The following is a 26,240-nucleotide window of genomic DNA, read 5'->3' on the forward strand; positions in this document are numbered from 1 at the left end:
AAGCCGAACCCAAAATCAGGTTAGGCCTATCGGGCTTGAGTTTTAAAACGGCCCGAGCCAGCCCAAAAAAAATTACTCCCTCCTTCGCAAAAAATGCACTAATTTTTTGCGTTACGGAGGGAGTAATAGCAGAATGAAATTTGATGTCAAATATGATGTCAACTTTCTCAAATAATGGAAGCGAGATACCTTAAAATTTGAATCCATCGATATACTGAAGCCTTTTCCTTTAAATCCACATTTACGCTAAAACCCTTTCTCAATGCTTTTAGATATACCTCCTGGAAGTAAGAGATTTTAAAAAAAATAAAACAAATCATGTTACACTGGTATTTCGTATAACTGTCATTATGAAATTGTTCAAAGCATTATTATTACGAAATACAGTTTATCAAATTCTCTAAACTAAAACTACTTCGTACCAGCTCGTAAACAATATGTTCATACCATCTTTAACGTGCCAACGTAATTCAGGGGAAGAAACAAATGCCCGTGAGAAAATTATTAAGCACATAATGACAACTATTTTAAACGTTTTAAATAAAATTTGACTAGAATGTTGCTACCTGAAGTACAATTGGCAACTGTTCTGGTAGCTTTTATGTTCAGATCCATAATCAAGCCACATTTCAAAAGTTGCCAACCGCTCTGTAAAAAAACGGGTTTGGCTGTAGATAAGAAAAAACATATTTAAATTAGGGTAGGGTATTACTTCATACATTAAATATGTGTCATTTATAAATTTCTTCATTCATTCTACATAACACTCCACAAATTCATTATTTAATAGTACTCGAACTAGGACATACATAAGATATTATCACAAACGGGTAATGAAAATCCAAATAAAACAAAGGTAATGGAGAACAGGAATATATAATATAACACAAAAAAATAGTTGATGTGTTGAGATAATTACAGTTGAAAATTTTGAGGAAGCACAACATTGGTATTATTGTTTAAAGTAATATTATCAATAATGCGACCAAAAAAGAGCAAGCAGGCCACGACATTCATCACAACATGAACCCAAATATCAATATCTATTCCATCACATAAATTTTAACTTAAAATTGAAAGCAGATACATAATTAAATAAATATCCACAGAAAACTAGGTCAGTATTTCTAACAGAAACATAGGATCCATGTTTTGGGGAGAGTAAATGGACTGGTAAAATTCATATTTTGGAACACAAAGTAAATCTGAATCAGAGAACGGTGAAACAGAAAGTATTTGATTTCAACCACACGACATTACTTTGCATGGATATCTGAGCGCCTAGAAAGAGTAATAATAATAAAGAGAGTAATCACCATATACGCCCATGAATTTTGTCAGACCATAGCTCTTTCTCCTTTCTTATTCTCAAAATTTATCTCAAACATTTTAGCAAAATTCTGACCCAAACAATGTGAAGTTGCACCTTGCAGACCACGCCCGGTGTTTGGAACAAGCCTGCCATATAGCAATTTTATAAATAAATTACAAAGAAAGGATCCCTTCAGGGATAGTTTGCACAGACTATCCCAGAAGAGAAATATTGTATAATCTAATAGTATTGTAACCTCAACGGTTGTTGTATAGAGTCCCCCAGCAAACTTCTCATGCTCACTTTTTTTCCCCTTAATAACTGGAACAGCCAAGAACTCTTCATATATGCGTCTATAGAGTTCCAAAATGTCACGGACCTGAAAAGAATTGGACAAAAAGATTGTTAGTACGACAATGAACTACAACACCTTTGTTAGTGAAATATTTCTAGATGTAACAGTGCAGTCATATATAAAAACAGTAGAAAGTTTCATAACTTAATCCTGAATTGCAGATTCTGAGTACTATGGCAATGCTTTCAAACATACATACACAACCCAAAGAAAAGGAAAGAAAGAAAGAAAGAAAGGCATGATCATGTATACAACGGGTATAAATAGGCTAGCAAGAATATACCTCAATGTCTGCCTCTTCCTTGGTTGCAAAAGCAGTATGTCCTTCTTGCCAAAGAAATTCACGACTCCTGCATAATCACTAGACATCAACTACAAAGTAGAACAAGGCTCTCAGTAGACTTTCTTTCTTTCCACCAAATACCCATTTCGAAAAGATGAACCATTAAGAATAATTTCATGAATATTTTATATACAACCTGGAGAAGCATTATATAGAGTCCAGAAATTAAGAGCAAAGAACTTTTCAAGATGACTTTAGACTATTAAGTACCTGATAAATGGGTGGGGTTGCTGAACTCCCATCTCACAACATTACACCACTGATTAAGCCTCAGAGGCAAGTCTCGGTGCCCCCTAATTAATTTGGAAAAATATGGATACAAAACAGTTTCACTAGTTGGACGGATTGCAATAGGATTCTCCAGGTCAGATTCTCCAGATTTGTTACCCATGCAACCTTGAGAGAAAGAACTAACAGTTAGACATTGATGACATGCCTGTCAAGCCCACAAGATCATACAAGACTATAAAATGTCTTTCAGTTGCCTGCTGAATAGCACCAGAAGTCATGATAAAAGTTAGTATTAATTGATTGCAACATCATCAACTGAAGTGCCAGTCAAGTGGTTGCAAAAACAAGCACAAAAATAATAAACATGAGTCAAAGAAGAGAATGAAAAATCTCACTAAAATTGTTTTGATAAATATAAACTTCACATCAATGCTACTCTTTTTCAACAAGCTTCAAAGTATACATCAGAATAAGAAAAGTCCTAGTTCACGAACAAGAGCCAAAATCAAAGTATTTACCTCGGGCGCAAACCCCTCTATATGGTCTTTCTCCTTCTGTAGGACATTTGAGGATACAAACAGGGGAAAGTAGCAGTTTTTTACTTTCATTTTCTTGATCTCAGCATCAAAGAAGGTCTGCAAAATAAATTGCCACAAAGTTAACCACTTCCTCGTAAGGGAGGACATTAATAGCTTTTCTATATGTCCATGTGAAATCTCACTTCCTCGTCCTTAGATTTCCAAATATAGCCACTTACAATCAATGCACATCAAGCTGTGAAAGAGCAGATAGCTGAACCACTAGTATATTTATTTGTCTGATAATTACATTATCTTTCATAATACAGAGGAGATAAGGATTTTACCTTTCGATTCTTGAGCTTAAGCCCCATGTCCATAGATTTCTCTTGAAGAATCTTAATATCTGAGCTTATTGAACCAATTTCAGCCTACCAAACCAATACAAAAGAAAATAGTTGTGAAATTCATAGAGAATAGTATAGCAACTCACAATAAGTAATTTACTAAAGCCAAGAAAACTGTGACTTAACAGCTTAACACACACAGATTGCGCATCTCCACTGGGGCATTATAACATTTGATTCATAGTTTATATTCTTTAGCTCTGGTTGATAGTTTGTGAAATATTTCATGACACCCAGCTAAGTCTTCTTATGAACAGCTAAACAATAATGGAATATGGCATCCCACACCTGAAATCCACTGAGAACCTTTTCCATTTGCGATAGGATGATGTCACAATCATGAATTTGATCATGAAGAGAAACTAAATTGTCACTTTCTTTAATGTAATCCTGGCATCAAATAACAGATAGCAAATATCATGAAAGGTAGGCCAAGGTCAAACACTAGAAACACATTCCTGTCCAAGCAGATCCTAAATGTTCCAGAAACCATCACTCTAAGGGACAATTGACAGGCAACAAAATTGAACTTTCCAAAACATTTCTCCTCTGGACCTATGACATAGCCATAAAGAAAATCTACAACGGAACAGAAATTCAAGGAAGATAGTGAGACTGAGTGCCGGATCAGAACCTCAATGGATTCGAGTTCAGATTGCCGTAAATTGTTCTCCACATCCTTCGTATAGTCTCGCGATTTCGTTCCTTTGGACAGTATGTTGGCAACTAACTTCAAGGCAGAGAGGAAAGTGCATATAATGAATCATGATTCAGTAATTAAACCCTCATGAATCCATTTTTGTTCTTTCATTCCAGGTAAAGACCCCCTGAAATGATGAAATAGCAAAATGCAGTAGATTACAGCTTACAAACCAACCTCGTCAGCTTTGCAATCTTCGAGCTCTTGCTCCAATCCTTCCAATGAGACATCGTCACCAACCATGCTTTCTCCAGATCGCCTCCGATTACGTGCGATCGATGCCGAAACAGACGAAGCACGGGGTTAAACACGATGGTGGGGTGGGATCTGAAACGAATCGTCGATATCTATCGGCGCTGCACTCAGGCCCGGCCCTGGGCCAGGCCATAAGGGCCCTTGCCCAGGGCCCATTCCCTAGGCCCAATAATATATATATACTACTATATATTAATATATATATTATTATTATATTTTGTAGAATGTATAAAATAAAATTTAAATAAGAATTTATTTTATAATTATTTTTTAATAAATGATTTTTACATTAATTTTTAAATTATTTATTTGTATGTTTTAATGTGTTTATTTAATTGTATGATTTTATATTTATTGTGAATTATGTAAAATTAAAAAGATATGACAGAGTAATATTTTTGTTTTCTTATTATTTTTATTTTTATATTTTATTATATTTGTTAGTAGTAGTTTTAAAAATTTGTGTATTATATAAACATTGAGTTTGTTTATTTAATATAAACTTTCTAATTTTTACTATTAGGACTATGCGTTTCTCTCTCACAAACATTTCATCAAACATTATTTTAATATCAAATTCAAACCAAATTTTTCCTTAAACCAATCAAAAGAAACAAACCCTTAATAAATATTTTGATAAGTCAAATGTTGTTTGATAAGGACCGTTGAAGAGGTTAGACGCAGAATTTATGAAACTATGAGAGAGTTTGACGTACTTTTATAAATATTGAGATTTGACGCAATTTCGTGAAATCAGCGTTTGATTCAGTTATGCCTTTAAATTAAAAATTATCAACCTATCAAAAGCTTCCAAGTGCCTCAATTCATTTTTATTTTATCTTATTTTTTTATTCTAATTGCCTCAAATTTTTTAACACAGCTTGTTAAAGAAGCACACACATACATATACAAGATCTTCCATAATTTATTGCACACATCTTTGCATATTAATTATTTAATTTAATATAAATATATAATTTGAATGTTTTTATGAATCATACTTAACATGGTGAAGAAAGAAAATATACAAGAGTAATAAAAATTTTGAGTTGTTTCAAATAACAACAATAACAAATTAAAATGTATTTGTATTATTTAGCAAATTTGTTCTTAATTTTATTGTTTTGGTTATTTGGTTATTTTAGTTTTGTAGTATTTATTTTTACCGGACAATTTGATTTAAAACAAATTGTAATTTTGATCGAAAGAATTACCGATTAACAAAAAGACTAATAAAGAATCTCAATAGTAGACAAAATGGAAAATATGAATACTTAATGACTTTCACGTATATTTAATTACTTCTGATTTTGAATACATCAATTAAATGAACTGTTCCATAACAAAATATCCATTTTTTCATTTTAGTCCGTCCCATAACAAAGTATTCATTTTCTTTTTTTTTTTAAGTACTTGTACTATATACCTAACATTACAAATACCCTTACAACTTACAATATATTACACAAATATCATTACCTTTATATCACACATACTAATAAGGTTATTTTAGTCATTTCTACTTTATTCCTACTATATCTCAATATAATACTAATATTTCTAAAATTACGTATAAAAAACAAATAAATATTTATTTATGAAACGGAGGGAATATTATAAATCATATTTAAATTCTTATTATAAATCGAATTAGATCCAAATTTAGTGACATCAATGTGTTTAGATAATCTATATAAGTCGTGGGTCATAATCATCTAACAGTACATTCAAATTTTCTTGAACTAATTTTTATTGGGCAAGTCACATTAGTGAGTTGTATAAAATAGAATGTATACAATATGAAGTGGGATCTCCTGAATCAAATTGTTCAGTATGAATGCTGAACGCATGAAACTTAATTATTTTATTTTATATAATTAAATTTTATTATTATTATAATCATGTAAATTAATTTTAATGAGGTTTAGCACCGGTGTTGACGGTTTTTCATTCAGCACCGGATCTCCTCCGATACAATATGGGATTTGTCATTTTCAAATTGTAAAAACTTAAATGTCATCTAAAGTTACGACAAATATTAAAGTCATCGAAGATATGCATATATTGTGAGTTGTCGACATATTATATATATATATAATTGGCATATTGATTAATAAAAACATTCTTTCTCGATAGTTGGAGAAACAAAAGATATTGACACGTACATTATATGGCTATTGTGCTCGAAAAAAGATAAACACACTTGTTTTTTCTACGTGTATTTATTCGAAAAAACATTCTTCCTCTCTCTCTCTCTCTCTATATATATATATACATATATGTCACATATACATAGTGTGAATTGATCCTAAGAAAATGAAGAACAAATTATTGCTATTTTTGCGTCTACTCTTGTCGACAAATCACACTCAAATACAACAAACGAGTTGGAGGTAATTATGTTAAGGCTAAACTGTTTTTTTAGTCCCGTAACTGGACCCCTTATCATTTTAATCTCGTAAGTGGAGCATGTCGCAAACTAGTCTCATAAGTGAAAAATTTTCGCTGTTTTAGTCCTCCGGCGCCGGAGATGTCCGCGTGGCTCGCAGGAGGTGACGTGTCCGCCGGGTCAGCGACACCTGGGAATTTTTTAGGGTTTGTTATATATATATTTTTTTTAATTTAAAAAAATGGTCATATAAAAATGGTATTTTTTTACTTATATTATTTTTTAATAATAACAAAAAAATAGAGTAAAAATTCATATGATAGAGGAAATACAAAATTTTAAAATATGAGTATGATAAGAATATTCTCATTTGATGTTTATTACCATTCTAATTTGTCTATCAAAAGTATAATTATATCATATTTAGTAAAAAAAAAATATAATCATTCTTTAAATTTGTATTCACTATTTTTCTATTTATATACATCATAATCCCTGGTGGATCCATATATTTGTAATAAAAGTCACAGTTATAAAAAAATAATATTAATATTTTATATATGAACAAGTGAAAATGACAAAATAGATATTTTTTTGAACATATAAGAAAGTATACATTGTTTATTAAAATTAATAATTATGAGTATATTTTACCAACAATTTTTTTAAATATATTTTTTATTACTATTACAAAAATATAATATATATATTAATACAATATAATTCTATTTATTTATATAAAAAAAATTAATAAATCAATACAAAATATTAATACGTCACTTGGATTACATATACACTCAACACCACAGCCCTTAATGTCTTCTTTTGAATTTTTATTTTTATTTTTATCTTGTACTTTTAGTTTTGATATCTATAACATAAAAAATTTAAATAAAAAAAAAAAAAAACTATTTGATGTGGTATTTTGTGTATATATAAGTATTGAATGTAATACTTTTATAAAATATAAACAAATAAAAGATTTAATAGTACACAAAAAATAAAATAAAATAAAACAAAACAAAACAAGTCGTATATTATTACTCTGATTTTTCAGTATTATTTTTTAATTATGATTCTAAACACATAATAATAATAAATACAAAATATTTTATACAAAATCAAAAAATAATATAAGATTTTATGAAATATCTTTTTAAACATTGAATAGGTTTAAATTGTCCAAATAAGGTTTTCTTCTATTTGGATATTTGTTAGTGTAGATTGGGCCCAAATAAACCTTGGTGGGCCCAGCCCTGACTCAACTGGCCTAATTCTGGGCTTTGCCCTATTAGCCTTAAAAGAATTTAATTTATTTTTCTTTAAAAAAAATATATATTTCCTTTTCTTATTTATAGTTTTTATATCTACTACTATAGTACTTTGTTTCTGCCATAAATAATTTTTTTTTCTCATTCCATAAAAATGATTTATATTTATTTTAAATAAATTTACGTAATAAACATAAATAAATTTAATTAAATTTTTAACTTATTGTGCTTATAGTACTGTTAGACTTCTTTTATTTTTATTTCTCATCAATAGCAAATATTTGTATCTATATGTAAAAAATTTTATTTTGTATAAAATTAGTTTTAAGTTAATTATATATTTTATTAAGATATAATTATAGAAATATTTAAAATACCAACAATATTATTCATATAAAAAAAATATCATAATTTATTATTAATAATTTACTCATTTATTTTACCTAAAATCTATCCTTAATAAATGAGTCATCCTATCCTCGAAGGGAATATAATTTTTAACATAATTTTTAATTATATTTGGAGTAAGAATTTATAACATATTAAAAATTATAATATTTTATTGATTAGTGAAAATATATAAGAAATTTTTGCTATTTTTATCTTTTAATTTTATGTATAAATTGATTGTATATGTAGTAATAGATTTATAATTTAAATAAAAGTGAAAGATATTTTGGTATTATTTACAATTATTTTTACTAAAATATAAAAGAGATATTTTTGAATGAGACAATCGAAAAAATACTTTTAATTGAAATGATGAAGTATAATTTAAAATATTATACAATTATCAATTAGTTTTGTTATAAAATTACTTTCAGTAATACAAATATATTAAGAGTGTGTTTGACAATTATTTATAATTTGTACTGTTGATTCAACTAATTGTTTGTATCAAAATGTTCCATAAAATAATTATTTTATATTAAATAGTTATACATAAAATAACAATGTAATATATTTACATTTTAAATTTTAAAATATTCAATTTAATTCTTTTCGCTTTATAATTTTTGAGATTTTTTGTTATTAATTATCAAAAATTGTGAAACTGTTATCAAAATTTTAATTTTATTCTTTTTATATTTTAAAAAATAATTTTTTTTATCTTTCATTAAAATAAATATAAAATACAAAATAATATTTTTCGTATATATTTTTAATAATGTTAATTACTATTAATTTCATTATATATAATTGTCAATAAATTTATTCTATTTTATTTATTTTAATATAAATTTTATATAATAAAAAGGTATATATAAATATTATTAATTATTTTTTATTTTGATTTAATTTTAATAACTGTATATATTTTACAAATAAAATAATGTATATTTAAAAATAAATTGTTTTAAATTTATTAAAAATAAATTTATAATATAATAAATTAATTAATACAAAATAATTAATAAATATTGTATAAGACATATTTATAAGTTGACAAAGAAGGGCATTATTGTATTTTACTTTATTTTGTGTATATTAAGTAGCACATGTAAATTAAATAATTGTAACTAATATAAAGTAATAAATGCAATACGAGAGGATTCATTTTACATAAAATTCAATTTGATTCTTCAATTCAAAATTGAATTTGAAGACTACCAATTATTGGTGAGTTGTTGAGGTTGCAAAGCAACACAATTCTCAATTTTATTTTATTTTTTAAGTTTAATTTTAATTTTAATTATTTTTTTATAAACATATAATATTGTTACAAAAATATAATTTGGTATTTTTGTTTGGGGTTTTGCATTTTAAATAATAATAAAATTTAAATTTAAAATAGTTATTTGATATTGTAAATGTGATATAAATAGTAAAATTTTGAATTTAATAATTATTTGATGCAGTGTATAAATAGAAATCGATATGATATTTTAATCATAAAAATGAGTTTTTTTAGTATAATATAATAAATAAAAATTAGATATTTGTTATAATTGCTATGTATAATACAAGGGTGTGTTTGTTTGGGGGATTGGATTTCCAATCCACTATTCATCCCATTTTTTCCCCTAAAAAACATCAAATCAAACACCTATTTTTTATTTTTTATATTATACTAAAAATTAATTTTACATTCAAAATATCATATCAATACCTATTTATATCACATCATACAACTATTCAAATTCAAAATTTTTACTATTCAAATCCCAACTCAAAATTCAAACCCACTGATGAACACACCTAAAGGCTAGGTAGTCATTTCTATACTTTTCTTTCATTATGGGTTTGATTGTGTATAAATATAGACCAACAATTAAATGAATGGAGTGAGCTTTCACTTCTCTCTAATTAATGCTCTCACACACACTGCATACATTATATATATATATATTATTAATATATCTACTGCATATATATATTTATATAAACCATATATATATAATATAATACAAAATATAAAATAATGATTAACGGTAGAAGTAATTAATATTTTTATTAGTTAATCTTATAATAATATTACAACAATATTTAGTTTTATATTTTTTTAAACAAAAATTATACGAATAGTAAATATTTAGAAAAGTCTTCCAAAAGTCACACCCATCATTCTTTTAAGGCATTCGTCTTATTTCAGGGTAAATTTAACTTTTTATTCTTTTATTATAGTACTATTTAAGATGTATTCTTTCACAATTTTCGAAAAGTACATTTTTTTTTTTAAATTATACGCCATATGTTTCAATACAATAGTCTTATTTACTATTTTGTCCATTTTAAAACAATAGTCTTATTTTCATAAATAACCATATGATCATAAAACTACCCATATTTTTTTCATTTTTATTACACAATTGCCACTATTTTTTACTCTAATAAACTCACAAGGACAAAAAAGCTTTTTATCCATATTTTTTACCACCTATCAATATAATATCAATATTTCTTAAATTTCATACTCAACTCAATTAAGACTATATTTATGGAACGGAAGGAGTATATTATACTTTCTCGATCCCAAAATTATAATTGAATTGTGTTTGACATATAATTTAAAAAATATTAATATTATATTGATTGTGAGTAAAAATATATTATACGAATATTCATATATATTATAAATATTATAATATATATATTGTTACGTGACACTATAATGTCTGTTTCTTTTGCCAAGTTGAACTAAACATACTGTTTGTCCACAGTTAGGACTGAGATGGGCGACAACTTTTGTTGTTTTAGAGTGTAGATCAGCGACTTTGACCGTATTTCTTTTTCTCATTTTTTAAGAAAATTTTCACGGTAGTACAGAGAATTGTACTCTATTCGTCCCAAGCATCATTCAATATTTTTTTTTCTTATTTGTCTTAAATTTATTGTAATATTTTTAAATTTAAAAATAATTAATAATATTTATATATTAATATACACTTCATTTTATTTTATCATATTACTCAAATAAAAAATAAATAATCATTTATCTCTCCAATTACATCTCTTAATATCTAAATTATCTCAAATTATCGTATTTAATACTGTTCATCTAAATTATCGTATTAAACACAAATATTGTACGATGTTTGGGACAGAAGGAGTAATAGATTAATTATTTAATTATTTTTATAGTATATTTTAATAAAATATATATCGCATACTCCAAAATTTTATATAATATAAATAAATAAATTATATAAATATTTATTTATAATTAATATAAATTTATTATTTAAATCACTATTATTAATTTTATAAATTTAATTTAATATATATATTTATTAAGTATAAAATTAATACAAATCAAAATTCAATATAGGGTTTGTTTGCTGGAACGATTATCCATGAATTTTATTAATAAATATATATTTATATATACATTAATATAATATATATATATATATTATTTACCCACACAAATAATAATTCAATAGACAAATTATTTTTATACTACCAACATATTTTTTATATGTAAAATAAAAAAAATATCTACTAAAAAATATTTTATTCGTCTTTCAATTGTATGTTTATTTGATTGGATATAATTTTTTAATTAAAAAAAATATAATTTTTTACTTAAAAAAAATCAAAAATAAATTTAGACGACAAAAATAAAAACTAAATAGATTTGGATTACAAAAGAGTACAAAATAAACAAAGTCGTAATAACACAAAGAAACACGAAAATAAACTATTTTAAAATTCAATTTTAATGCAAATGCAAATGCAAATGCAAATTCAAATCAAATTTTCTTTTCAAAGTCACTAAAAAGACACTCACCCTTGAAATTAAAAAAAAGAGGGACACTATTAAGTGTCGTTAAGGTTGTACGTAGGGTTGGACATTGTGACGACAACATGGGACACGTGGAGGGCGAGGATATGATTGGTCGGATGCTTAGCCGCCGCCAATCTCGTACGAGTCAATGGATGTTCGAACAGCCACCCACACCTTCCTTAATTGACTCACTCACTATGACTACTTTAGTATCCTTATTCTAGGATAGTTTGGTTATTATCTTAAATTAAAGGAAAAATTATTTTTTTAGCATCGTATTTTACTTTTTTTTAATTATTATTATTATTTAGAATTTTAAGTATATTTTGTTTGAAAATAGTTTCGTAATTATTATTTTTTTTTTTTGCTAAAATGGTTCCTGACGTGTCATCCCCACGTAGATGTCATGTTGGATAATTATTTTAGCGAAAAAATTTTAATTGCAATACCATTTTCAGACATAATTTATTTAAAGATATAAAAATGGTAAAGGATGTCACATACGAGACTAAAATATAATTACCAAGACATTTTGAAAATAATTTTTTTTTTAAAAAAAAATATATTTTGTTGTTGATGTGGCATCTACGTGGCGATAACATGTCAGTCACGTCGGCACTATGTCAACAACGGCGGACCAGCGTGGCGAGTCTGGCACGAAAAAACCATTTAGTGAAAAAAATTTATTTACGAGACTATTTTAAGATAAAATCCACTTAAAATTCTAAAATGATAAATGGATCGGATACGAGATTAAAAAAACAGTTTATCCTAAATTAAAAATATTTTTCTATTATTGTTTTTTTATGATTTTAAATAAAAATATTATTTTATTTTATAAAAAATAGAAAATTAAATTGATATTTATTTCAAATTAATTTTAAATTACAATCAAATAAAATTTTAGGATTTATACGACACGCTCGACTTTGCATAATTTGTAGATCAAGATGTCACAATTGGTATCAGAGCTAATCTGTAATAATCCACCGTCGTTGATCTTACTGTCGAGGAACTTAACAATTGACTTATGGACATTGCATTATAAAGTATGGGAGAATGTTTAATGCTAGGCCAACTTTTATATATAAATGAGCTGGTGTTAAACCATTCGACCAAAGGCAAAACAGGTGGCACGTGACATTCGCCCCCACCTCTGCAAGCTGGCAATGGCAATTGGCAACACACTATTATTATTATTATTATTATTTTTTATTATCATTATTATTATTATTATTATTATTATGATATGCATGCTCATGTTAGAATAACTACTCGACTGTACATGTGTGATTTTGACACTGTTTTATTCTATTTTGTTTGTTTTGATCACTTTAGGATGTGTTTGTTTGGAGGTTTGGATTTTGAATTGGAATTTGAATAGTAAAAATTTTGAATTTGAATAGTTGTATGATGTGATATAAATAATTATTGATGTGATATTTTGAATGTACAATTGATTTTTAGTATAATATAAAAAATAAAAAATAGGTGTTTGATTTAATGTTTTAGGGAAAAAAAAATTGGATGATAGTATAAATTCAATCCAATCCCCCAAACAAACACACCCTTACTACATTCACAATGGCTTGCCCAACACATCTCACATGCTTGTGATGTGACTAAATTACTCTATCATGACCTCATCGTGCGGAGGTAGACTCATAATCACGATTCAAATTTTCGATATCTCCAAGGCTCACATGTCATACATAATTCACTTAGTATAATTTAATTTGTCGGACCTAATTTGCAAGATATTAAACTAGATCAAGTGTTTACCCAGAACGCATTCAAAGAGTAGCAGATGCGGGTTCTCACATTAAAAAAAAAAAAAAAAAAACTTTCTTAAAATCATATTCCATCCGGTTCAACTCAAAGTATCTTTTTATTAATTTCGTTCTTCATACTTAAAAGTATTAATGACCATATTTTAGTAAAAGTGATAATACTCTAATACCAAAATACTTTAACTTTTATCCAAATTACAAACATATCACTACACAAATAATTACTTTATACAAAAAGTCAAAGATAAAAATATTAAAATTTCTTATACATTTCTACTTTCTTAATCTACTAGAAAACTCAAATGGTCCATTTGAAGTGGAACAGAGAGAGTATACTCATTTGAAGTAGATATATATTTTTTAATTATATAATACTATCCCGTCCGACTTTATGGGTTTTATTTACTTTTTGCCTATTGATATTTGAATATTAATTATTATATCAAAATGTATACTGTACAAATTAAGAAAAGATTGCAAAATACTTCTATTAGTGTCTTATAATACTAATACTAGAATGATATTTGTAAAAAAAAAATTATACAAATATAATGATATTTTTAATGTTAAGTACAATGATACAAAAAGTAAATCTAACTTTTAGAGGTGGACAAATATAATATTATATATCAATCCATTGTTATATAAAGTAAGACTATTTAATTATATATGAATTAATAAAATGTTGAAAATATTTAAAAATAAAATAAATATATAAATATCGTAACATTTTTATAAATAAGTATAATATTAAAACGATCGTGTTCTTTGTATACATAATGTTGTCGGGACTTATACATGTCTGTATACCTATATACCTGCCCATGTTAGAACTCCGCTATCTGTGCACGGACATGTACACGGGCTTGTCTAACCCCAATCCTTTTGTATTTTTTCAATACGGTCATGTGAACACTAAACACGGCCGTGGCTTTTTAAACACACGGTTGTGTTTGTCATACATAGAGCTGTAAAATGAGTCGAACAGAGTCGAGCTTGTCATGTTTGAGCTCGGCTCGTTAAGGATTCGAGCTCGGCTTGTGTTCGCTCATTAAAATATACGAGTTGAAATTTTTGTTTGAGCTCGACTCGTTTAACAATTTTTTTGTTCGTATTCGGCTCAACTCGGTTCATTAAGAGAAATTTTATTTTATTTATTTAATTTTTTTTAAAAAAAATAAATTTAGTTAATAATAAATTTATTAAAAAAATAAAATTTATAAGTTTTAATAAATTTGTATAAAAAATGGAATGAAATATAATATTTATAAAGATATATATACTTATTAAATATAAAATTATTATTTTATTTATTTTTAATAAATACTATCCGCGAACAAGCTCGAACTAGTTCGTGAACACAACGAACTAAAATTTATGTTCGTGTTTGGCTCATTTAGCTTAACGAACGAGCTCTTAGCAAGCTCAAATGTGCCGAATCGAGCCAAACTTTCGAACAAGTTGTTTGTTTTACAGTTCTAGTCGTACACAGTGTGATACTTGAGCGTGTTCAATTGCTCCGCACTATTTTCTCTCTCTTATTATTATTTTTTTTATTATTTTTTTTAAACGACCTAAGGCCATGACTTTGTGAAAATACAATTTTTTTTGTACACAAGGTGATAAATGGGCGTGCTCGATCGCCCTACACATTGACCAAAATGTTTGAGGCCAAGTTTGGGATTTTGGCTTCGACGCGCCATCAGAGAAGGCATTTTTTCCCGTTTGGACCATTGTCAGTGCATTAATAGTTTTAGTTAATTTGTTAATTTTGTCAAAATTAGTAAGATATATTTAACGAATAAATTAAAAATAATAACAATAAAATTTGATAGGCGGCACAAAGAATAAATTTAATTGAATTGACAGAAATACATATACCAAATTTAATATATATATATTTTTAATTAGATACTATTAATGTGTTTTCTTACATTCTAAATTTCAAATTTCTACTATTTATGCTATGTATTTTTGAAAAAAAAAATTTATCCGTTTTTGCTAATTTGTCTCATTTAGTTTAGGCACGATAGATATTGAGTAGTTAGTAAGTTGTATTAGTAAAAATAATTATGATTTAATAAAATTAATTATATATTAAGATTAAGACTAAATAATTTAATTAAAATAAACAAAATATAAATTGTGCATTTTGAAATGTAATTAAAATGTATAATTATATTTTCAAAAAAAAAAAAATAAATTATATGGAACGAACAAAAAAAAAAAGACAAATTAATTAGAACGAAAATATTTTTTTCTCTCACAAAATCTCATATTAACTCAAAAAAAAAATTAATAATAAATTTCAAACTCTATAAAAAAGAACACACCCATATACTTAAAATATATTTTAAAATGGATAGAATTTAAATTAAACACGGAGTATTATCAAAACAAACAAATAACGGGACCCCAAGGAAACACCCTGAAGCCTTCCCAAATCCCAAATAGTTTCTCCTCATCAATTGACAATTAGTAACGCAGCCAAACAGAACCTTAAGATGTGTTTGTTTGATACGTTTTGGATTTTTTTTTTTTTAATTACAAAATATTCAAATTTTATTATCTGTTTTTTATTAGTTCTATTATATTAAAATTTCAAATTTATAATCAAAATATATATTATGTTAGTACATATTATATCAAGAAATTAATATAACCTAAGATTTACCGTTCAAAACTCAATCTCACATCCAAAATTAAATACCAAATCCAAAATCAAATCCAAACGTAAAAAGACGACCTTACCCTTTTCTCGTCCTATATAAATAGCCGCCGGCCCTTCTCAATAACCGCTCTCCTCCCTCAACTCTCCACGCCTTTTGCAAGTTTCTCTCTCTCCATATGTACGCCGACGATCGCCGGAAACCTAGCAGACTCCGGTCTCCGCTGGCTTCAGCTGCTCCTCTCCTCCGGCGCTTCCGCTACCGCCGCCTAAGGTAGTCATCGGTAGCGTCGATCGAATAGCTACGAGTCGTGTTGTGTATATATACGATACGTTGAACAGATTCTATGCCGACATCGAAGAATCACCGGAGAGGAGAACCGGAGAAGAATAGGAAGGGGAAAGTACCAGAGAAAGCGTCGTCGTTTCACGGAAGAGGCGGACGAGTCTCCGCCGCATCGGAGATGCTTCCGAGGCCGAAAACTGTGCCGGAAATTCTCTCCGGGCGAAGATCCGGCGGTAGATCGGCGGACGAAGTGGTTGCGCTGATAGCTCCGCCGAAACTAACGAAGCTTCTTCTGAACGTGACTATACAGAGGAGCCTCTGCGCCGTGAGAGTGGTTATTCCTCCGGAGGCGACGGTTGCCGATCTAATCGCCGCCGCTCTGTTGCAGTACTTGAAGGAGGTGCGCGTGTCGGTGCTTCCGTCGAGCGACGCCGCCGCCTTCAACCTTCATTACTCGCAGTTTAGCTTGGAGAGTAAGTCTCCAAAATTCAGTTACTACTTCCTATTCAATCGATTCTTATTTCTTATCCAAAAGTACAATGAATTATCTGAAATCATTTCAATTAAATATACAACTAACTAATTTCATGATCAACAACAGGTTTGGATAGAGCTGCAAAGGTAATTGAATTAGGATCGAGGAACTTCTTCCTCTGCATCTCCCCTGGCGCCGCAGCATCGACATGCTCGAAGGAAGCCGATAAGGCGAGGACGAAGCTGCTACCATGGCTGAATTTCATATAACCAACTGTACGTCGTCGTTTTACCACCACTGAGAACGTGTCTATCACTCTCTCTCCCTCTCATTAGATGAATGAGTCTATATCTATTATTTTATATATATATATATTTTTTAATTAAAAATTATAGTATTAATTATATACCTACTGTAGCTTAGTGTATAGGTGCAGCGCCAAAGATATTAATCAGTCCACTTGCGTTAAGTGTGGACGCAGGCGTCTGACTGCCTATACCAAAATGCCTTTGAATTTTATTTTTGTGCATATATTGCAATAAAATGATTGGGACTATTTTTATTTTTTATTTTTTATTTTTTATTTTGTTCATATATTGCAATAAAATGATTAGGACTATTTTTTAATTTTTTTCTTTTAATTTTGTGCATATATTGCAGTTAGATGATTGGGACTATTTTTATTTTTATTTTTAACGAATTTTACCCTCCCATCACTAGGTTATATCTTACGAACTAGATTGAGGTTTTCTGATTGGATATGCGTTTGTTTTGATTCTTTACAAAATTTACTATTCATTAATTTTTTAAAAAAAATTAAATCAAATATTTATTTTTTATTTTTATATAAAAATTAATTTTATATTCAAGATATCAAACATAACACTTATTTTTATCGCATTATATTATTATTTTAATTCAAAATTTTTACTATTTAAATTACAATTCAAAATTCAAACCCAGACAAATGCACCCTAAAAATGTGGTTTTGTTTTGGATGAAATAAACATTTGATGTAATCCAATGGATAGTATTTAAATATAAATATATCCATTTAAAAATAGTTTGAAAATGGTGGGTTTGTTTTGTATTTTGGTTTTTTTTTAAAAAAAAAAAAAATTATGTGAAATTATAAAAATAATAAGTATTAATTTAATATATTGGTTTCTTATGAGTAAAAGAACACAGTTTTGATAACATTTATAACTATTTTGTATAGAAAATATATTTTGATGTAATATTCTCTAGCATTTATAACTATTTTGTATAGAAAATATATTTTGATGTAATATTCTCTAGTGTAATATATATTTGATATATTTAAAAAAAAATGAAAAAAATTGATTTGATCTAACAAAAAATTCATATTCTCTAGTGTTTATCAATAAGCTAAAATTAACAAAAAATAAAATTATATACCAAACAAACCAAGATTTGTCATTTGTGTACAAATGGGAAAATTTGTTAATATAATAATAATAACTATTAAAATTATACACGCCGTGGAAATACATCTAAGTTCATTTATATACTAATGTTGGCATAATTAAGAAAGTAATATTAATACGTTATTAAAAAAATATATAGAGAAAGTAATATATTAATTATAAGTTTACTAAAAACGAAATTGGAAGAATAAAATAAACAGGTGGTTTGCCCGAGAGGTTAAGGGGGAAGACTTAAGATCTTCTGCACATAAGTGCGCGTGGGTTCGAACCCCACAGCCACCAGTTTTCCTTTTTTAAAAATTTTTACTATTTAATATAATATCTTATTAAATATACATATATATATATATATATATGCAATATTATTTCAAAATTATTGTTATAAATAAACAGTTCATTTTTTTTAATATATATAATTTTGTACAAATAGGTGAAAATAAATTGTGTAAGGCTGGAAGCTAACAATTATTAAAATGTAGTTGGCTTGTCATTCATATTGGGTCACCCCTAATTGATGGTTGGACCTACACGATATCTCCATAGTAAAATTGTCACAATATTAATACAAAAATATTTCAAATTTTTTGATGAATTACAAATATACTAAGGGTGTGTTTGTTTGGGGTTTTGGATTTTGAGTTGAGATTTGAATAGTAAAAATTTTGAATTTGAATAGTTGTATGATGTGATATAAATAGGTGTTGATGTGATGTTTTGAATGTAAAATTAATTTTTAGTATAATATAAAAAATATGTGTTTGATTTGATGTTTTTTGGGGGAAAAATTTGGATAAATAGTTAAAATTCTACAAACGAACACACCCTAACAAAATTTAAACAAACTCTTAGAAAATAGTGTCCATCACGTATTTTTATACGATTTTTATACGCCTCCACTTACCGATAAATATTATTAATATTTGTAAATTTACTATAAAAATTAATATATATATATATTTGAATAAGACAGAAAGAATATAATATATGTACAAATATTGTATGAATGCAAACAATGGCGGACCTAAGATTATATTCGAGGGGGTTAATTTTGAAATTTATAAATAATATATTTTATTTCTAAATATTTATGTGTTATCGTATTATAAATATTTTTTTATATTCATTTTTATTTAGACAAGATATACAATTTTTTAATATTTTTTATCTATCTATTTTTTCTATATTACATATATTTAAATAAAAAATACATAAATTTAAATAAAAAAAAAAATTTGGGGTGGGGAGGGGAGGGGAGGGGGGCTGCATCCCACCCTTGCCCCCACCTCGATCCGCCCCGCAAGAACATGCATATATATATTTATTTATAAATGCCAAAGAATTAATTAAACACGCGATCAACTCTCCATATACACGATAAGCTCTCATGTTACAGCCACTCATTGTTCGACCTTACAAATTATTTCCACTCTTTTTCGCCCATCGCTTTCTCTCGCGCTTTTCTACTTCACATGCAATGTCTATATACATTCGATTTATCGTCACTTACATCATATCCATTCGCGTCGTTTTCAAGCTTGTTCTTCTCAACCTTTGTTCATTGGATTTCATCAATATCCATGCGCGTTCATTGTTCATCAATTACTCGTATTTCCTTGTGGCTTCGAATTTTTTAGAAATACATCAAATTATTGTTGTAATGATATTTGAGGAAATCATTATTGATATTAAGCACTTATAGAAAGTAAAACAAGATAATTCTATTTTGGCTATAGTAAACTACACGACTTAACGATAATTACAGATCATTCTTTACAGCCAAAAGTTTAAAATAAATTTTGCTTAAATTATCAATTTAAAGTAACTTTTTTATTAATAATATTATATCAAATACTTACTAATATCATATATATTTATATATATATAATTTAATTTAATTTCTATTGTTATAAATACCAAAACATATTGTACAAAATACATCTAAGCAAACCCAATAGTTCAAAAAATAAAATATAAAATAAAAAACTTAATTTTTTTAGTTTTGTTTTTCAGATTGTTTTGAAATGTTAAAAAAATAAAAACAAGTTTTTAATAAGATATTTTAAATAAACATATTTATATTATTAATAAAAAATTCAAAATACTTAAAAAAATTTATAATCAAACAAACCCATCTTTGTAACATACTTATGCTTAATTATATCATTCTCCTATATTTTGTCACATAGTAAATGACAAATTTTGCCCATACTAAAATTTAACTACAAAAATAATGACAAGTGATCATTACACATTTTTCTCTTGTTAAAAAAAAAAACCTATGAAAGTATTTTCTTTGAGGCTTTTTTTTTTTTCATTTATTTTGCCACCTATTTTATCATTCTTAATAAAATTTTATACAGAAAATCAATACAGCGTAACAAAACCAAACATTTACACACCCTAAATATTCAAGCACATAAAAAAATAGAAACATGGTACAAAATTTTAATTAATAGAGCACATATACTACTATGTCATCGATATTATATTAAATAATACTCTATCCTACCACAAATTAATATTATTTTACTTTTCTATTTTGGAACGTTCAATAATTATTATCTTATTTATGTATATATAAAATATACTCTATCATCTCAAACCCCGTAACATTTCTAAAATAAAAAATAATTAAATACATATAATTTCTACCCCATATTTTTTCTTATCACATCAATCAAATAAATACATTTTTTAGTCTCATCATATCACTTAATTCTCAAATATCCTATTTAATATTATCTACCTAAATTTTCGTATCGAAAACAAATATTGCACCATATTTAGAACGAAAGTAATACTATTTTGCACTCCTTTATTTACTCTTTCATTTTCTATATACAAACTAAAAAATAAATTTGTCTAGTCATAACAAAAAACTAATTGCTTAAAAATGTTTGTTATCAATTAGTTCGGTAAAAAATGGACAAAGGGAGTATAAATTAGCACCGGAACAAACACCCATTCATCTAAATAATTAACAACTAACAACCCTCTTTTAGTTTCAAGAAATTTACATTTACTTCAACAAAATTTTGTCATTTAATGTAAACTTGTAACAAAATTTCAGGTCAATATTTTATAGATCTACACCATAATTTAATAGTTTTGTATAGAGATGGAAATAGGCCTGACCAAGTCAGGCTTTGGCTAAATAAGCCTGGCCTGTTTTAAAATATTTGGCTTAAGCCTAAATTTTTTTTTTAAAAGCCTGAGCCTGAGCTTGGCCTTTTTAAAAGCTGGCCTATAAGCCTATTTAAAAACTACATAACATTTTTATTTATTTATTTATTTATTTGTTTATCTACAAATTTAGTTAAAAATAGAAAATAAATAAAAAATATAAACAATTATTTACTATATACAAAAGTAAAAACATTCTATTTTTTATGATAAATTTACAATTAAAATTATTTAATAAATATTATTATTAGATAGAAAGTTATTTTTAATATATAATTATAAAAATATTTTTATAAAAAAATAATAATATTAAGTAGATTGGTCTGTCAATTAAAAAAACTTTTTTTTTTTTTTTAGCCTAAACCTGTTCTATTTAAATAAAAAGATTTTAAAAAACTTTTGACCCGGCCTTTTTAGTAAATAGATCAGGCCAGGCTAGGCCTTATCTAGGCCAGGCCGTAGGTAGCTGACAGGCAGCCCCGCCTATTCCCATCCCTAGTTCTGTACTTCAATAGAGATCTATCATGTAATTCATACCCTTCAACACAACAGTTTAGAACTAAATTCACCACAAAATCTACTGAAGAAAAAAAACAAACACAGATTTACCTTTGGATAGTAAACTGTCGAAATGGTCGTATGTTTACTCGTCAAAACTATTCTTGAAATCAATGTCCAGTCCAATCTCCTCTTTGGTCGAACCTTTGAGAAATCTGTAGCAAAAACTAGACAATTAAAACTTATTAGTGAATGGTTCAACACAGATGGTACGATATTTTTGAAGGCATAAATTTTGCATATCATCTGTAAATAAATAAAATGCTAACACTTGGCTCCCATGTTGCTTTGTTACTATCCACAAACAAATTCTAAACGAGTCAAAAGAGATGTGAAGAAAAGAAGCAAACATTAGTGTAGCATTCCGTCTCTAGTTGGATGTCATTTTGCTCGTCTGTCTCATTTCTTGGCCTTTGCAAATCTGAGGCAACGGTACTTCTCCCCGCTGACCGTAATTTCAAGGGCTCCGTCTTGATTGTCTTGGTTCGAGGCAGTTCCCATCAGCACACTTTTCTCTTTTTCGAGATTGTCTCTTTCCATCTTCAGCCTTGCTTCTTGTCTTGCTATTTCCGCCTGCATGTTATTAATTCTATATAATTAAAACTAGTGAACTCGAGTTTAGAACACGATGATGACAACAATATATTGATTTAGGCCAAGCCTGACCGAGCTTTGATCAAAATTTTCCTAAACTTGAACATTTTGATAAAATTCTACCGTAGAAGAATCGAAGCTCAACATAATAAATGAGTATTAGGTTTAGCACATCCATGAAAAGAACACTCCCAATGCATCACAAATGCTAAATCAACTTGCAAGAACAAACTAACAAGTGTTGAAACTAATGAATTTCTTATACATATACATTATGATAATTTTGAGATATCTTAGGTAGTATTTCATCGAGTTACATATGTTTTACAAGCACTTTTGATACTATTCATCAACAATACATTTTTAAAAAAAATCAAATCAAATACTTATTTTTTACTCCCTCCATCCCATAACTATATATCAATTTACTTTTTGCACGGAGTTTTAATGTATATTAGTATTACATTGATATGTAGAAAGAATAAATTATAAAAGACTAAAATAAGCTTATTAGTATTGTATGATATAAAAGTAATGACATTTGTGTAATATATTATAAATTGTAAGAGTATTTTTAAGGTTAGATAGTACGATTACTACAAAATGAAATAGATAATTCGTTATGGGACGGACAAAAATGAAAAAATGGATAGTTTGTTAAGGGACGGACAAAAATGAAAAAATGGATAGTTTGTTAAGGGACGGAGGAATAATTAAAAATATTAATAAAAAACCTATTTTCTATGTAAAACATCAAACCTTTATTCATTTTTTTTTACTGTTTCCAAAACTATCAAGAAAATCCAAAACATATCCAAATACGGTCTTCGTTTATGGGGGTTTGTAAGTTCATCAAAAAGATAATTATCGACATCATTTAAAGTTTTTATTGTGATTTTGCACTTCACTCAAAATAAACATGTGTATGCTGAATTTAACAAGACAATAAAAGTATCACATGTGAATTACCATACCTCACGACGAGAGAGTTCAGCCTTCCAGGCAGCTTCGCGCTCAGCAACCTCACGTTCACGCTCCTCAATATAACTCTGCATCTCCCTTTCTTTCATGATCCTATCTTGTATGTCTGCATCCAGAGCTTCCTTCAGCTCCTGCACAAACTTGTCTACAACTGATTTTATCCTGAGAGACATCAAACCACACCCGACCCCTTAATTTACTCTTCCAGCCCTGGCCTGTCTTCACCTAAACTGCATCATAAAATTGTCTTATTACTTTCGATTGCTATAGTGGAGTTTTGAAGTTTTATCATTTCTATAAATGTAAGATTCCCATCAATTACATATTTGCACGTTAGATATACCGTGGAATCAATTTATGTGCACCAGCAGATCTAACAAGTACCCACACACAGCAATTCTTTTACTTTGCACCTCCTTCAACTTCCGAAATCTGAAATCAGTGAACAATATTTAACTTCTTTTCTGTTACTAGGTGAATAAAAAAAATGAGAAATTGGTAGACATTTTCATAGGTGAAGCAAATCAAACCTATTTTCAGCTCAGTTCCCCAAATTCTCCTTCAATGCTGTCCTATCAATATCAGAGCCTGAAACACAGCAAGAACAAAGAGGATAGAAATTTAGAAACAGCATAATTATTGAATTGAAAAGGTTAGGATTTATAAATGTAAGTGCAAGTTTCGTTTTAACACTTCACTACATTAAGTGATTGATAATAGACAAGTTTTACTACACTTTATTGGCTAATAATATTAATACATTACATTAGATGACACCACAAGGATAAAAACACCAAATCTCTTCAGCTTTAGCCTGATTTACAATTATTGTAACACTAATCAGAACACAATAAAAAAGATGAAATAATTATCAGAAAGAACACAATATGAAACCTATCACTGTGACCACGATTTTCCACCTGCGCAACATCAATTCATAAGAACAAAAGCATAGATAACTCAAGCTAATCCATAAACTGAATTGTAGAGTAACAACAGGACCAAAACACACACAAATTAAAGCCATTTCCAAGACTTCCTCATCCTCAAATGCTCAAAGCCTAATATAATGAAAACAAACACTAGACAGGGAAAAACGCCTTCATCTTAAAGGATATCGTGCAAACGCAAAACGATCAGGAAAATAACAGGAAGACACGATTAGAAAGGGAGCGAAACAAATTAACCAAGCAAATACGATGATAATCAGTTGGCGAGCAGCTAAACAATTGAAAGAAAACAACAAAAAAGGATGGATTACACTCAAAATCATCGGAGAAGGACGCCATCCATGTCCGTCTTCTTCGCAGGAGGTTGAGCTGCACAGAGGAATCCAAATCAAAATGTGTTCATTTGATTTGAACGAACGAGACACGCCACTCACTCAAATGAAGCCCAAACGAAATTACTTAAATAACCTTTACGAACCGGCCCGGCCCGAATAGTCCAAGTGGACTTCACCCAACCCTAATTTGGACCAGAATAAATTAAATCACATATGTATGCATAAAAATAAATAAAAATATAGATTTAATAAGTAGATTTTAATTTAAATTATGATTCAAATTATCTTGGATGTCTGCTTTTTTTTTTAAAAAAAAATATAGTAAATTAAATGTAATGTTTTATAAAATTAAATTATAGTACATCTTTATCTGAAATTATGAAAATCGTATAATAATTTATTTTTTTTTTAAAAAAATAAAAATATATGGCCCATGGGCCTTGTGTTAACGACTGAATTTAGTGGACTAAATTGACAAAAATGGATTGGGCCTACTAGAAATAATCTAGCTTGGCCTAATAACGAATTGGCCCACTAAATGAAGAGGTTTAAGAAAAATATCAAGTGAATGATAATTGTGTAGAGATTAATTGATCATTAAAGGGAGATTCAAATATATATACAGCATGGGGATATTTGTACAAAATCAATATTCCGAGTGTTTAATTTATAGATATTATTATAGTTTTAATAAATTATATAATTAGATTGAATAAAATAGTAGTACTCATTACCATCATTTAAAATAAGTACATTTTCATTATATTTTAAACTGAGATGTGCTTCGGATAAAAAAAATAAAATTAAAAAATAAAAGACCAAAAAATTGACATGTGTTGTATAAAGGAATTGAGTAATCAGTAAGATAAGCTCCATTTGGTTTTTTACTAGTAGAACATGAGCTCGAATTTTTTTTTTTTTTTTTTTTTTTTTAAACTCGTGAGATTAATTTGGCTCTTTACG

General features: G+C 27.6%; 3 protein-coding genes and 1 non-coding gene across 8 annotated transcripts; 2 read left to right on the forward strand and 2 right to left on the reverse strand.

Annotated features, from left to right (window-relative positions):
• Positions 1 to 566: 566 nt before the first annotated feature.
• Positions 567 to 4,203, reverse strand: LOC127253887 (vacuolar protein sorting-associated protein 52 A-like). The gene is made up of 10 exons (XM_051278691.1): positions 4,044 to 4,203; positions 3,801 to 3,896; positions 3,455 to 3,556; positions 3,107 to 3,190; positions 2,760 to 2,876; positions 2,221 to 2,406; positions 1,951 to 2,017; positions 1,569 to 1,691; positions 1,317 to 1,458; positions 567 to 668 (listed from the first exon to the last, which is right to left on the reverse strand). Exons 1-6 carry the CDS (start codon positions 4,107 to 4,109, stop codon positions 2,308 to 2,310), a joined length of 564 nt encoding a protein of 187 aa, XP_051134648.1. The 5' UTR covers positions 4,110 to 4,203; the 3' UTR covers positions 567 to 668; positions 1,317 to 1,458; positions 1,569 to 1,691; positions 1,951 to 2,017; positions 2,221 to 2,307.
• Positions 4,204 to 16,545: 12,342 nt separating this feature from the next.
• LOC127253876 (uncharacterized protein At4g22758-like) lies at positions 16,546 to 17,797 on the forward strand. The gene is made up of 2 exons (XM_051278672.1): positions 16,546 to 17,226; positions 17,355 to 17,797. Exons 1-2 carry the CDS (start codon positions 16,815 to 16,817, stop codon positions 17,495 to 17,497), a joined length of 555 nt encoding a protein of 184 aa, XP_051134629.1. The 5' UTR covers positions 16,546 to 16,814; the 3' UTR covers positions 17,498 to 17,797.
• A 1,078-nt stretch (positions 17,798 to 18,875) lies between these two features.
• TRNAL-UAA (transfer RNA leucine (anticodon UAA)) lies at positions 18,876 to 18,958 on the forward strand. The gene has a single exon. It is a non-coding gene; the product is annotated as a tRNA-Leu (tRNA).
• Positions 18,959 to 20,006: 1,048 nt separating this feature from the next.
• LOC127253929 (uncharacterized) lies at positions 20,007 to 25,367 on the reverse strand. 5 transcript variants are annotated; one of them, XR_007839364.1, is made up of 7 exons: positions 25,254 to 25,367; positions 24,523 to 24,580; positions 24,336 to 24,424; positions 23,986 to 24,222; positions 22,768 to 22,990; positions 22,469 to 22,572; positions 20,007 to 20,295 (listed from the first exon to the last, which is right to left on the reverse strand). XR_007839364.1 is itself a non-coding variant. In XM_051278751.1 (6 exons), the coding sequence occupies exons 4-5, from the start codon at positions 24,163 to 24,165 to the stop codon at positions 22,817 to 22,819; spliced, it is 354 nt and encodes a 117-aa protein (XP_051134708.1). In that variant the 5' UTR covers positions 24,166 to 24,222; positions 24,336 to 24,424; positions 24,523 to 24,580; positions 25,254 to 25,367; the 3' UTR covers positions 22,378 to 22,572; positions 22,768 to 22,816. The 5 variants fall into 5 exon arrangements, 3 of the variants coding, with proteins under 3 accessions (XP_051134708.1, XP_051134709.1, XP_051134710.1); XR_007839365.1 differs by having other exon boundaries at positions 22,469 to 22,584; XM_051278751.1 differs by lacking the exon at positions 20,007 to 20,295 and having other exon boundaries at positions 22,378 to 22,572.
• Between the last annotated feature and the right edge of the window lie 873 nt (positions 25,368 to 26,240).

Source organism: Andrographis paniculata, unplaced genomic scaffold (genome assembly GCF_009805555.1).
Source record: "Andrographis paniculata isolate CXL003 unplaced genomic scaffold, ASM980555v1 Contig51END, whole genome shotgun sequence".
NCBI lineage: Eukaryota > Viridiplantae > Streptophyta > Magnoliopsida > Lamiales > Acanthaceae > Andrographis > Andrographis paniculata.

Bases quoted from the DNA above. Each gene is read 5' to 3' on its own strand.
- LOC127253887 (XM_051278691.1), bottom strand. From the start codon at position 4,109: ATGGTTGGTGACGATGTCTCATTGGAAGGATTGGAGCAAGAGCTCGAA. The intron at 3,897-4,043 runs GTTGGTTTGTAA...TCTGCCTTGAAG, and splicing joins AAGATTGCAAAGCTGACGAG to TTAGTTGCCAACATACTGTC. The intron at 3,557-3,800 runs GTTCTGATCCGG...ATTTGATGCCAG, and splicing joins CTGAACTCGAATCCATTGAG to GATTACATTAAAGAAAGTGA.
- LOC127253876 (XM_051278672.1), top strand. From the start codon at position 16,815: ATGCCGACATCGAAGAATCACCGGAGAGGAGAACCGGAGAAGAATAGG. The intron at 17,227-17,354 runs GTAAGTCTCCAA...GATCAACAACAG, and splicing joins CTCGCAGTTTAGCTTGGAGA to GTTTGGATAGAGCTGCAAAG.
- LOC127253929 (XM_051278751.1), bottom strand. From the start codon at position 24,165: ATGTCTCTCAGGATAAAATCAGTTGTAGACAAGTTTGTGCAGGAGCTG. The intron at 22,991-23,985 runs GTATGGTAATTC...AATAACATGCAG, and splicing joins CTGAACTCTCTCGTCGTGAG to GCGGAAATAGCAAGACAAGA.